Source organism: Crotalus tigris, unplaced genomic scaffold, assembly GCF_016545835.1.
Source record: "Crotalus tigris isolate CLP2741 ecotype Arizona unplaced genomic scaffold, ASM1654583v1 scf7180000017754.2947050, whole genome shotgun sequence".
NCBI classification, from domain to species: Eukaryota; Metazoa; Chordata; class Lepidosauria; order Squamata; family Viperidae; genus Crotalus; species Crotalus tigris.
In genome coordinates this window covers 2,269,837-2,283,765 of record NW_024096616.1, presented here as the reverse complement: position 1 = coordinate 2,283,765, position 13,929 = coordinate 2,269,837, and the positions used below count along the sequence as shown (strand labels likewise).

The window sequence follows — 13,929 nt, the reverse complement described above, 5'->3', positions numbered from 1 at the left end:
ATAGGTAGACAAAATGCCAAATCCAGTCTGAACATCTGGCTGTGATGATCCATAATAATAATAATAATAATAATAAAGTTGGAAGGGACCTTGGAGGTCATCTAGTCCAACCCCCTACTCAGGCAGGAAACCCTATACCATTTCAGACAAATGTCCAGTCTCTTTTTAAAGACTTCCAGTATTGGAGCATTCACCGTTTCTGGAGGCAGGTTGTTCCACTGGTTAATTGTTCTAACTGTCAGGAAGTTTCTCCTTAGTTCTAGGTTGCTTCTCTCTTTGGTTAGTTTCCATCCATTGCTTCTTGTCCTGCCTTCAGGCGCTTTGTAAAATAGCTTGACTCCCTCTTCTTTGTGGCAGATGTCACCTGCCAGTGGGAAAATATCCACCAATGGGTTTTCTTCACATGGAGAAATTGAGTAAGTATAGAAAGATGCCTGGCATAAAGGGTTTAGTTACTTTTCAAGAGGTCTAGCAGGTCACGGGCCAAGAGAAGGGGATTGTGAGGAACATCAGGAGCACGCCTTCCTCCCACTTCACACCATTTCTATCGGTCCTGCTATGTCGGTTGGAGTAGCAGGAATGGGCAGGGGCACAAGGTGAAATAGTGGTCAATAATAAGAAAACTCCATCCTAAATGAATGCTGCAACAGGTATTGGTAGAGAGTGATCATGGCTAACAGATGTAGGCTGTGGGCTAGGCAAAATGAGAGTGCTGCTATCCTCCACACCAAAGTAATACAAAGTATAACTATCCAACTAGTAACTATTGTCAGCAGAAGTGGCAGAAAATCTATAATGCACCAATTGTGACAGAAGCACCATCATCATCATGATGCCGGAAAAACCCTGTTCTCTTTCCTGGTTTAAATCAGAACTTTCGAGTAGCACGCTTTCAGGAGGGCGCTATTGGGGGAAGTGGGAAAGCACCACTTTTACATTGGGCCATCTTAAAATGACTTTAAGCAGCCTCTGCTGGGAAGAGACAAAGGCAAGGCCCTGAGATTATGTGATGTAAAGCTGTTTCTCAGAGCTATGCTTATGTTCAGGGGACATGAATATGGACATGAGCAAGAGTCCAGTTACTTGATCATCAGTGGTTACATAAGTGTGTCGGCTCCTAAGGTTTCAAGTTGCTCAGAATCAATTACTTTGCCCCCAAACATTTTGTTCCAAGGAAGCAATGCATTTTTTTTGTTCAAGTATAGTTTCTTTCATCCAAATGTTACAAAGTAAAGAAATTATTTGTTAAAATAATATTTAAAAGGGAGGATTTTATTCCCTCTTTTGGAAAATTCATTTCAGAACTAATTACACAGAATGGTGGCGAGTTCTCCTTCTACTGAAAGTCTTTAAGAGCAGACCAGACAGCTGTCAGTCAGAGAGATGCTTTAAACTGGATCCCTATACTAAGCAGGGAGTTGGAACTTGAGAGTCTAAATAGCTCCTTCAAATGATAGGATTCTATGAAATTTGATACTGTGGAAGACATTATCTCTGGAAGAACATTTCCCCACAGCCTGCCATTTGATGCTATACAAACTTTTTCTTTTAAAAGGACATGAGTAAAACAAAGAAGTTTTTTAAAAATTGCACCTCTTCTTTTTGTCTGTGATTTTTGTCTGTGACTGTGTTCAGCAGGTCAACGGTTCAAATCTCACCGGCTCAAGGTTGACTCAGCCTTCCATCCTTCCGGGAGATTGTTGGGGGCAATGTATATATATATATATATATATATATATATATATATATATATATATATATATATATATATATATACACACACACTGCTTACTGGTGTACACCGCTTAGAGAGTGCTTGCACTTAAAGCGGTATATAAGTCTCATAAATAAATTAAAAGGCAGGTCCCCATGAGTGATGTTACTAGGAGAACAAATGCAAAGCATCTACCTGATAGCGTAGACCCCTGGTGTACACACACACACACACACACACACACACACAAGCAAAATTTTCAAATGTTCAGCTTTAAATGGTCCTCATCCCCACCCCAAGATTGGATGGCACTCTCCCCAAAATGGTTCTCTTATGCTTGTGCAAGGACTGGAGACTTCCACATTTACCACCTCCCAGGTATTATTGCATTCACTCACCATGACCTAAATGTAGCCATAAAATGCACCTTGGAGTCCTTGTCAAATCACATTCATAGGTCAGATTATGAGGCTTCTCTGTATTTAGTAATTTACACACTTCTCAGAACTTGCTGAGTTGGTACCATGATGAAAAGAATGCTTTGGAGGCTCTTTTGCTTTTGCTAATATTTCCAAAACAATATTCTCACAATAGTCCCATAAAAACCAGAGGATTGAAGAAGATGTAAAAAATTGATGATACTCTCATGTTTATATCAGACTGAAGACCCTACTTTTATATATTTGCATCCCGGTGCCTGGGGTAAGTACATAAATCCTAGTATTTCAGTTATGGCATCATGATGGATGCCTTTATCACTTACCCAGCCCCTGTGGATACTTATATCACAAATGTTGGATGCTAGGAGGCCCAGTAAAGTTAGCAATTGGCAAGCTTAAAGCAGACAGTAGTGATACTGACTAGTTTACTTTCTCTATGTTCAGCTAATGGTTAGCCTGTGTACTGAATAATGGTTGATTGAAGGTGCTGTTTGGGAGCGCTGGACAAAACTGTGCTGAATATATTGTTATTAAATTGTGGAAGAAAGAATGGGAAAATTTAGTGTTGAATTTCAAGTGCATCAGCAATTACATTTGCAAATAAAGTGGATGATGGCATTGCAAAACTTTGTGTTTCCTGTCTTAAAATGGCAGGAAATCAGGCAGGTGATGTGGGTCAATTGTCCCATTGATATTTCATGGTGTGATTTAAAATTCTACTGCAAAGCAGTAGAAAATGATTTGGAGACTATATACTGTCCTGCTCTAGGATCACAGGGTCCTTTCCCTTGCCACAGTGAATAGATGACCCCACCCCTATCATTTCTATTCCAATTTCAGAGCTATTATCATTTCTCAAAGTAGACCCAATCAAATCCGCTCATTCTATCTTCCACTGGAACATTCACATGTCGGTGCTGAAAAAAGCAGGCCAGAACAGCTACAGCTATTCATCTAAACCAGTGGTTCTCAACCTGTGGGTCGGGACCCCATTTGGGGTCGAACGACCATTTCACGGGGGTCGCCAAACGAGGCTGTCCGCCATTTTTCCCCCCTTTTCTTTGGCCATGCCCCTGGCACCCGGTGATGTATAAGTGGTTGGGGGTCACCACAACATGGGGAACTGTATTATGGGGTCGCGGCATGAGAAAGGTTGAGAACCACTGATCTAAACAAAGTTTGTGGCCCCATTTGTCTCAAATACTATTTGAAGGTTCTATGGGGTTTTTCTTTTTGATGAGAGAATAAATCTGTTTTTATTGGCTTGCTACCTTATACCCACTTTTATCATGCTTGGAAGTTGGCACAAATACAAGTACTCAATGCTCACTACTACCACTACTAGATTTGGAGAAAGGACAGAAATGGAAACAGGTCAAAAGACTGAAAAACATATCCACCAGGAACATTCTCCTTTTTCCTAAATCTTTCTGCTGATTTTGTACTAGGACAAATGGCCTTTTAGGTACCGCTTCCTTGTACTGTCAAGAATCCTACCAAGCTTTCAAACTTTTAAATAGGCCTTTCTCCAAACTGTAGTCATTCTGCTGGATTTTGTGAGGTTTTGCCCCTGCCTTCTTTGACTTAATTTAATCAATAGTCTCACAACAGTGTTCACATTCCTATATGGCAGCAGAGCAAAAGTGCCTCAGAAACCTATAAAAAGCTACAGTGGTGCTTCAAAGATCATCATATTGTAGATAGTTTCTATTGAAAATCAAATCCAACAGTCACTTTAAACTGATACACAAAAGCTAGAAAAACCCTACAGCTCTTTAAAACTTTTGCAGACTGCAGCCTCTTTTGTGTTTATTTTAGGAGCAAATATTCAATGTTTCAATGTTGTGGTCCAGATGGATCTAATTATTTACATATTCTTCTCGTTAGCTTCCAAATGCAGCACACAATCCAGAATAGGAGTAGAAAACTGTCGTGCCCCAGATGTTGCTGCACTACAACTCCCAGCGCCCATCACTACTGCTCATAATAATTGGGCAACTGAAAATTGTGTTTGAATTTCTGAACACTGGTTCCAGAAGATTCTGATTGGCTCTCACTCTGGCTCATCACAGTGGCTTTTCTGAGTAAATTCAGTGTTGTCAAAGCTACATCAGGAAATTCAAGCAGCCCTTTTTGTGGAGGATTTCATGTTTGGTATAAAAATCCTCATAAGATAATTTATTATTATTTTTTCAAATGGGCAAATGGTGGCAGAGAGTTTCAAGACTAAAGAATTTTCCTTGGATGCTTCCTATGAGTTTTTGGATGAAACGACCAATGAGACTTTCCCAATCTTTTCTAGCAGTAGCCAGTAATGGGACTTGCCTTGAGTATATTTCTGGGCCTGGACAAGACATCAGGCTGCTGCCCTTGCAAATGTCAGAGGGAAGAAGATCTATGGATGGGATTTCCAGTTCTGTGTGAGGCAGCTGAGCACCTTAGAAGTTTTCTTCTACATAAAGGGGTTCCGTTCTGGATGGACAAGCAGAGCTTTTTAGCACAGAGGGTGATGACGAAAGTCTGGCTGAGAAGCAAGTAGCAGTTTAATGGCTGGAACAGGACAAATAACTAAAGGAGGGGGGATGTCAACAAACCACTGCCTACTAAGATTATACCTGCATTTCTCACATTCATGTTAGCAGTACCCTTAGGCTAAAATAGGTGGCTGTACGTAGCAAGGACACATGGCGAGAAGAGGTCAAAATAGTCTTCCTTTTAGGTATTTATTTTCTGGTCAAGACTGAGTTAAATAATATGATAGCGTTTCAATATTCAAATGGATGTAGGCATCACAGAATACTTTGGTAAAGTGAATCTAGCGTAGATGGGTATGGATTCATCAGAGTTTATTGACTTACATTTCCTACATATGCTCCTGTCTTTTTCTGCCTGCTAGCTTTCAAGAGTGAAGTGAACTAGAAGGGCAAAAGTAATCCTGAATGACAAGCCGAAGGAGAGGCAGCAAGAACACGGATGACCAAGGGCTGCAAATGGTAACATGTAAGGCCAGTAATCTGATTTGCAAGGCAAGAGATTTTGATGGAACTAGAACACGGCACTCAAAGGACACCAAATACTGCAAATCTCAGTGTTTTTCCAGACGTTGTGGAGCGGAGGCACCTATATCAATGACATGGAGCTGTGATGGTTCCTTCTCCACAAATTGCATTCACCAGTGAATGTCATATCCCGAAGTCTGTGCTCCACTATGCAGGCTGCCTGGAAACCACGATATAGTTGATCCCTAAAGAGGGTGCATCAGGTTCCACAGAGGGTCGTGCACAAAGTGAGTTTATCTCTACATAGGTGAACTTGCTGCAGTCCGGGAAAAGTCCAGTTGGTCCAGGTTTCTCCGGCACCTTAAAAAACCGAGGTAGACCGGACAGTCCGAGTTGGACGTGTCCCGCAGTAGGGGCGCAGGGGAGGTTTCCCTTCCCTGCAGGGCTCCTTTGAGATGCCCCACTGAAAACCCACGCAGGCCGCCTTCGAGGAGAGACCTACGCTTTCCGTATCTCCCGAAGAGAAACCCAGCCGCCGCCGCCGCCGCCGCGTTCGGTTCGATCGCCACCGGAGGCGAGCGGCTCTTCCCTTGTGCTATCCCTGGCCAAGAATAATCCTGAAAAAAAAAAAAAAAAAACCGCAAGGAAAAGCGGCCCGGCCTTCCAGTTCCTGGCGATCCGTTCCCTCCTGTCTCCCTGGAAGGGCGGGGGCAGGCGAAGGGGCGGACGCCAACATCCCGAGCCGACAGGTTCCCGCGCCAACAAAGTTCGGTTAGCTGCCTTGGCCCGCCGACAAATGGCAGCAGCTAACCCGCCGCGGCTAGGAGAGCGGAAGGGTTCGGCTGGAAAAAAAGGACACGCCGCAGAGCCAGCGGCTGTCGGGGCAACAGGTAGCCCTGACTCGCCTCTGGATTTTTAGCCCGGCGCCCCCCCCCCGGCCCGTCTATTGCCCCACAAGCGCCCCACCGGGACCCGTCCCCCCTTCCCTTCCTCTTACCGTGCCTCCCCTTCCACGGGGGGTGGGCTTCTCTCCTGGACCCCTTCGCAAGCACCGGGCTCCGATCCTCCTCTCTCTCTCTCTCTGTGCGTGTGCGTCTCTCCTCAAGCGAGCTGCCTCTTCTCCAGCCTCTCTGCCGCCGGGTTTGCACGGCAGCGCGCTTTCTCTGCCTGCTCCCGGCTGCTCCAAAAGCGGATCGGGTGTCCGGCTTTAGGCAGCAACTGGCCGCGTCTGTCAAATCGGAGCCGAGGGACCCGGGCGTGGAGGGGAGGAGGGGGGGGACGGAGGGCTTGAGAGAGCAACCCCCAGCCTGGTGCTTCTGGACGCCCCGGCGCGAGCCAGTGGGAGGCTTCGCTTTGCATCAGCCGCCCTAGCGGTGAGAGCAGAGGCAAAGCGGGACGAGCGCGCCCCGCTCAGCTTGGCTGACTCACCGAGGCTGCCTGCGCTTTTTCTCCTCCCGCTTCCTCCCCCCCCCCGCGCGCTTCTTTATTTATTTTAAAGTCGCTTGTTTCCTTTGACTCATCGGGCTCGCCGTCGACGGATTTCTTTCCCATCCCAGAATCGTCCCGGGCATTCGCTTCTGCGGAATGGGATCCGAATGGGACCCCTGGGCCAGCAGTTGGTGGGGCGGTCAGCCTGTTCACGCGCCAGCGCGATACCCCCGCACCACCCTCGCAGAGGCTCGACTTGAATAGGCGCAGTTTGCGTTTGGCAAGGAAAGCGATAAACGCGCCTCTGCTGTTAGGAAATCCACGCACACGCCTCTCCCTTCTCGCCCGGCCGCGCCAATGTTTTATATGGCGATCGGAGTTTTCACAGACCGCAAATCGTCCCTCTTTCGATTGGCACCGCGCTTGGGTGTTGTTGAGAAAGTTCACGTCGTGGGTTTTGGCTGATAACAACGGCTGTCCAGCTTTCACACGTTTCAAAGGAATCTAACCGATTTGGACTATTCCTTGTGCCCTGCAGGAAATGTAGAATCTTTTTCACAAATTGTATTTGGTGACATGTATTAAGAATTATCTACAACAATTCTTGAATATATTTAATTTTTTAGTTTAATTTTATTATTTGGGAAAACTACATGCAAACACACCCATTTTCCGTCCTCATTTTAAAGCCTGGCATCTTGCATTGCTTATGGATCATATAGCAGTTGTCCAGATATATTAGTTTGATATTTTCAATTTTGATATTTTTATAAGTGACGAGAGGTTATCAAAATCATGTCCAAGGCAATCGTGGAGCTGTTTCTTTTTTCAAACACACAAACAGCTCCATAATAATAGTTTTTATGTTAATTTAAACTTCCCTTAATTTAGAGTACCTCTAGATAGGAGAGCAAAATATCATCCATTGCATCTTAAAAGGCACACCTTCTAGGAAAGTTATTTTTCTCTCACACAGTCTTCCTCTCTTTATGTTTCCACTTTTATCACCAAGCTCCTGATACCTGATTCGTTCTCAAGTATTTATCGTATTCTGGGGGGGGGGGGGGAGTGTTCTTTGTCCTTAAGAAAAATCCTGCAGTTTCCTTAGCACTATCATCAGGAGGATATGCCATTCAGATAACAGTTCTCCAAAATGCTAGACTACCAACATCCCTATATTCCTCAGCTAGCACAATTGAGTGGCTGTTACATACATTGGGCTCTAATTTCCTCAATTGATCCAGGGGTGGTCATGGAGCTCTTTTAACTTGTCTTACCCATCTAAAATATTTCCAAATTAGGCTGGTCCTATTTCAAAAGCTAAGAGATCTCCAATTACAGGTCATTTTTGAGAGTTGTACTGTATCTGTGTTTACCATTAATGAAGTTGACTGTGCAAAGTTATTCTACAGGGTATTGTTTCACATGCCTCTGATTTCTCCATCTCTCCTTGCTCTGCTTTTTGGGTTTCGCTTGATTTTAAAAAGATTTGGGACAAGTTGTATTTAATTTGGAAAACAGATCACTGTTTTAGAAAGTCTGCCAACCTGCCCTCTTAGACTTAGCTTAGAATCCTGGAGGATTTCCCTGCTTCTCTTACTGATAGTCCAAATGATCAAAACATAAAACATATGCACGGTGACAAGAAAAACTGTTTTTTTTCCTTTTGTTTTTGAAAAGCCATAACTCAAGGGGGGTGGGGAATTCAGGGCAGCAGCTGAAAAGAAATCTTTTTTTCTTATAATGCATAACTCTCTAATAATATATTTCAACTTCCAGCTGGACAGTTTTAAAAGGGAATTAACAAATGCATAAATGTTAAGGTTATATACTGTATTATACCAATAGCACTTAATGAGGACAGCAGGCAAGGAAGAAGGAAATGGAAGGAAAAATGGAAAAAAAAATAATCACAGCATTACCAATGAGAGCTTTAAAATGATTTTACCAACTGGGGAAGTCCATTAATCGGTGACTGGTTTAAAGTCCATCCACAACAATGGACTTATTCAAGAGAGAGGATGGAAATATAGCTATTAGACTAGCTAGGACCATTTTTACAGACCCCTTGAGAGGTGGAATATCCATTTTCCTTGCTAAGGATTTTCATGCTACCTTGGGGGGTATTAGGACCTTGCCTTACCTTCAATAACTTTCCTTATATCACTTAGTATCACTTGCTAGGAACACAATTGGGACTATGCAATTGGCATTGATCTTGCTGATGGGCTGTAGTAAGGCCCATGGAAACATAATGCTGAACTAGGTTGGCTTTTGGTTTTATTCAGAGTTTTTGTACTGATTATGTTCTAATATACTTTTGTTATATTGCTACCAAAATGTGTGCGTGTGTCTGTATGTGTGGGGGGTTTGTATCTATGGCTATAGTTATAGCCCAGAATGTAGTCTTTTCTTAGAATTAAATGCTCCCATCTCCTATAGTTCCATAGTTTATTTGGGCAGGTAGCCTATTTTCTATATCTTCGTACTCTAGAAGTAAATCAAAGAAAGGGGGGAAAAAGTCATCTAACACAAGAACAGATAATTACATTTTACTATAAATGCCATGCCAGGTCTAATTTGTAAAGTAATAAAGTATCCAGATGACTTTGACTTAACGTTGAAGATCAAATTACACAGGCAAATAAATATTATATAATTAATTTAACAAGTCGCAGGAGGATCCAAGGACAGAACAAATATTCATGATAATTCAAAACCCCTTTCAAATTTTTGCATCCTAAAAACAAGATTGGTGACTGTTTCTGAGCAGAAAGATGCCTTATACACAACACAACCATTGAAAAGAGCAACCTGAGTCTTATGTTAGTCAGCCTCTTAATACAGTGGTTCTCAACCCTTTTAATACCGCGACCCCCAACCAGTCGTAAGTCGAGGATTACTCAACCGGTCATAAGTCGAGGACTACTCAACTGGTGCAGCATCGTTTGCAGAATGGGACTTTTGGCGGGCTCAGCAGGGCAGAGACAGCCTGGACAATTCCTATTGGCTTTTGAAAGCCAATAGAATTAGATTCTATTCAAGAGAGTCTATTCTATTGGCTTTCAAAAGCCAATGGAATAAAAGGGAGTAGCACAGCTAAGGAAAAGGGGAAAAAATGGCAGACTGCGTTGTTTGGCGACCCCCGTGAAATAGTCGTTCGACCCCAAATGGGGTCCCGACCCACAGGTTAAGAACCACTGTCTTAATATGAAGGAACTTTCACCAAACCTTTGTTGTGAGGTCAACATGTTTGTTTATTTTTCACCCACCTCCCTTAAAGACAAATGTCCAGCTTTCTGCCTACAATCCATACCATAGGTTTCCAGTACCAAGTACTACACACAATATGCTAACATTTAGAATCACAAGTTGTAAGCAACCCTATATTTTATGGGGAAAGTGTAAGAATTTGCCTTGAGTTGCTGGCACAAAATAGCAATCTTGGAATCACTTTACATTCAACTATATTTCAGGTTTTTGAATTGGATAATAGCAACAGCCACTCAGTGTCCTTTTTTTTGTCACCTTACACTTTTCTACATTTCTTTTCCTTCTGAACTTCCTAATCACCGTTACCTCTAGGTAATACTGGAAAATGATTCATGTATTTGATATTGTGGGTTTGAGTCCATATATATATACCGGTATATATGCCATAATAAATGTGTTAGTCTTTATTGTGTTACAAGTCTTTTTTAAAAAAATTACTTGGGTTAGAAATAGAGTTAAAGCTCATACAGGAAACCTTAACCATCGAGTTTATAATTCTCAGCAGATCTCACAATTTGCTACTGTGTTGTTTCCCTGTAACACTAGCAGCTCTTTCTGATACAGAAAGTCCTCAACTTATGACCACAATCAAGACCCCAATTTCCAGTGCTAAGCAAGACAGTTGTTAAGTGAGCTTTGCCACACTTTACGACTTTTCTTGCCATAGTTATTAAATGAATCACTGCAGTTGTTAAGTTAGTAACATGGTTGTCAAGTCAATCTGGCTTTCCCGTTGACTTTGCTAGTCTTGTCAGAAGGTCACCAAAGGAGATCACATGACTCCAGGATGCTGCAACTGTCATAAGTTGCCAGTTGCCAAGCGTTCAAATTTTGATCATGTGACCATGGGTATGCTTCAACAGCTGTGTGAAAAACAGTCATAAGTCACTTTTTTCAATGCTGCTGTAACTTTGAGCAGTCACTGAATGGTTGTAAGCCTACCTGCATCATGTTAGGGCCACATCTGATATATTGTTGACCAGATGTAATTCAACTAGAAGCTACAGCTTGCCTGGTCCTTCCTTCTCTCTCTCTCTAATACACACACATATGCAAATTCGCAAAGCAAGTCACCAGTCTATATTTTCAGCCATATTAAAGAAGTCATTTCCAATAAATCCTGTGGGGTGTTTTTTTTTTTTTTTTTTTTAGAAAATTGTGATTGTTATTTAACCCGGTAAAGTCCAAGCAAACTAATACTTTCCTTATCCCTGAGACAGCAGGGTCCTTTTGATTTGAAGCTGCATTGAAAGCAGCAAGAACTTACAACTGAGTGGCAAAAGGTTCACGATGACTGGTTAATGCTAGAAAACGATACTGAAGGAGATCAGCTTCATATTTGTTTGCCAAACTCTTGTGGAAAAATAAAAGCCTTAAAAAAAGGACTTTCACGAATTCCAAGGGTGAAACAGAGAGGTTTTATTTTTGCGCAAAGGTTCAGAAGTGATTAACAATCAGCAAATTTCTGAACAAGGGGGAGGGTCTAAACTAAAGCTTTATAGGTTTCTTTTTCTCAGGAACAAAGGAAGCATAGATGGAATCTTACATTGTATATGGAATCTACTTTGTGTAACATTCAGATAGTTTCTCACAGGTTAGCTCCATTTCTCATGGGAATACAATGAATAGAAGGTTTCACTTTTAAACAATGTTTCTAAATATGCATTAGGTCATTCACACAGCTTTTTGCTAACACTGCTTTCTTCCAGAAATTACGCAGACACATGATTTTTGCTTTTAGTGATTTTTCATTATTATTATTATTCTACTTTATTCTTCTTTATTCTATGCTATTCTATTTCTTTCCCACTTTAAAACCACCTTTGCACCAGGAAAGTCAAGAAAGTCTCATTGACTCCAGTGGAACTGAGAGGGCCACTTTTCTTTTTTCCCAGCCCCTGCATGGAAGAATGCATGGAAGGGGGTGGGGTGAAGACTCTGTATCCTAGACCTGCCTCTACTATCCTTGCTTCTTGAGGCTGCACTTTTACTGATTATTGATTGGCAAACGTTTATCTTATCTCTTTTCTTACAGCTGGAGCTGGATTAAAAAGTGAGATCATACTTACTCGCTTTCCGAGGTTCTTCGGCAGGAGAAAGCAGAACTCGTTTCACTTTCACCACTTTCCAGTCTTGACTTTGATCATCCCTGTTGCTAATCCCAGGATCCATCGCATCAGAAACAGGCCACGGACAGTCTCCTCCTTTCTCATTGGACACCGGCCTGCTGTCATTGCTTTTGTGGGGGAGGACATTCCCATTGGCTCTCCAAGTTTCCTTCTGGAGATTTTCTCCAGCTGACTCTTTCCTTCCTTGCTCTCCATGGCTACTATCGTTTCCCGTTCCTTGCAGCCTTGCCAAATAGTTTTTGCCTTCTGCAGGGCCAACCTTAGATTTCTTAATAATGTGAGGATTTGGGTCAACTCTGCTGGAGCCTGCAAAGTTGGGCTGAGGTTGGAGACAAGGTGGTTGTAAGGTCGTTTTTAGCATTTTGCCTCTTGTTGGATAATATTCAGTGCTTGGCAGAGCTGTTCTTCCTCAGATGAAAATTCTTTGCAATTTTCAACTCTTCTTGGATATTGCCTGGGAAGGCAGAAAAGCAAATTATATCCTTCAGTCCAATAAGCCTTTCACAAGCCTGACCACAAAGCTCTTAAGTGCAGGGATAAGATGGCACCAAGAACACATGATGCATTTTAAAAAGGAATTTGGGATTTAAGTGATGGAAAACAGACATATTTCTCTTTAATTCCTTTGCAGCCTTCAAATTGTTAAGACAAACAAAGGAGAGTTTCTGACAGGACTTTCCTTGTCATGTTTAGGTCCAAGGTAGTTTCCAAATAGATGCATTTTAGAAGAAACAAATAGCTTTTTTTACCAGTGTTTAATATACAAACACACACAAAAGATGTGTCTACATTATTTTACGTAGCTACTCAATCTGTGAATTTAAAGTAATATCTTCATATATAAGCAGATGATTTTGCATTAAGGAAAATGTTGCCAATTTTCCTTTTTCACATCCATTTCTGCCCCCATAGCCCTAAAGAACAATAAGGCTTAAATTAATCATGGTTGGTTGTTCTCAGTGAAACTAAAACCTAACTAAAATAAAATAATCCATTCAAATGGTTGAAGCCAGTGTCAACTTTTTAGTAGCAGAAACCACTCATATTTCTACTTGCGACTTAATGAAATGTGTATATCCTGCCCTGTACTGTAGTGTTTTTCATCTTCCAGATGGAAGCTATTTCAGTAAAGCTAAAGCATGACTAATTTAGTCTCAATCTAAGCCATTATATTGCATTTACAAATATAAATATATACAGACATTCATTTCACAATTGCTGATTAGAAAAGAAAGGATTTGAAGATTTGATATCTCAGATTTGTCATAGTTATAGAAGCGTAGAATATTATTTTCTAATGTTACTATAATCAGCTAGGTTAGCACTTTCTCAGTGATAGCATCTTTTTCTTTAGCTTGTTATATCCCAACTACTTCAAAATTTAGTGTAGAATAACAGCAAAGCATACATGAGTTGTCACAGAGGTGAAGGAGAAGCAACCTCTCCTATCCATATGCCTGAAGCAGTATGAATTATATTCTGTCTATGGCATTTTGCTGAATGGGACAGGAAACACTCTGGCTCTTTTATTGTGTCCACTGAAAGACAAAAGTGAAGAACATTCAAGATGTTCATGTTAACGTTATGTTTTAACTAAAGCCTCCTCAATCTTTTGCAGAATAGCTACACTATACATGTAGTAAGTGCTGTGTAGACTTGCATGAACATGTCAAGTTTGTACAGAATGATATCATCTTTTCAATAAGTATGGCACCAAACTATATTGTGGGAGTTGTCAAGTTCCTTGAGGTCAGTGTTTCTCAACCTTGGCAACATTAAGATGTGTCAGTTTTCACAATTCCCCAGCCAGCATGAAGTTCACATATCTTAAAGTTGCCGAGATTGACTTCTTTAGACTGCAGACCAAGCCAGCCTTTTTTCAATCGGATACCTTCTATTCTATTAATTTGGTGAAGAGCAATTTTGATATCTTTAGCAGATAGTGT

General features: G+C 41.7%; 1 protein-coding gene across 2 annotated transcripts in view; it reads right to left on the bottom strand.

Annotated features, from left to right (window-relative positions):
* The window catches only part of SYNPO (synaptopodin), an 89,622-nt gene that overhangs the window by 59,269 nt on the left and 16,424 nt on the right, over positions 1 to 13,929 (bottom strand). For both annotated transcript variants that reach the window (XM_039340895.1, XM_039340896.1), the window contains exon 2: positions 11,924 to 12,437. In XM_039340895.1, coding sequence (XP_039196829.1) covers positions 11,924 to 12,344 — 421 coding nt within the window. In that variant the 5' untranslated portion in view covers positions 12,345 to 12,437. The remainder of the gene's footprint in view (positions 1 to 11,923; positions 12,438 to 13,929) is intronic.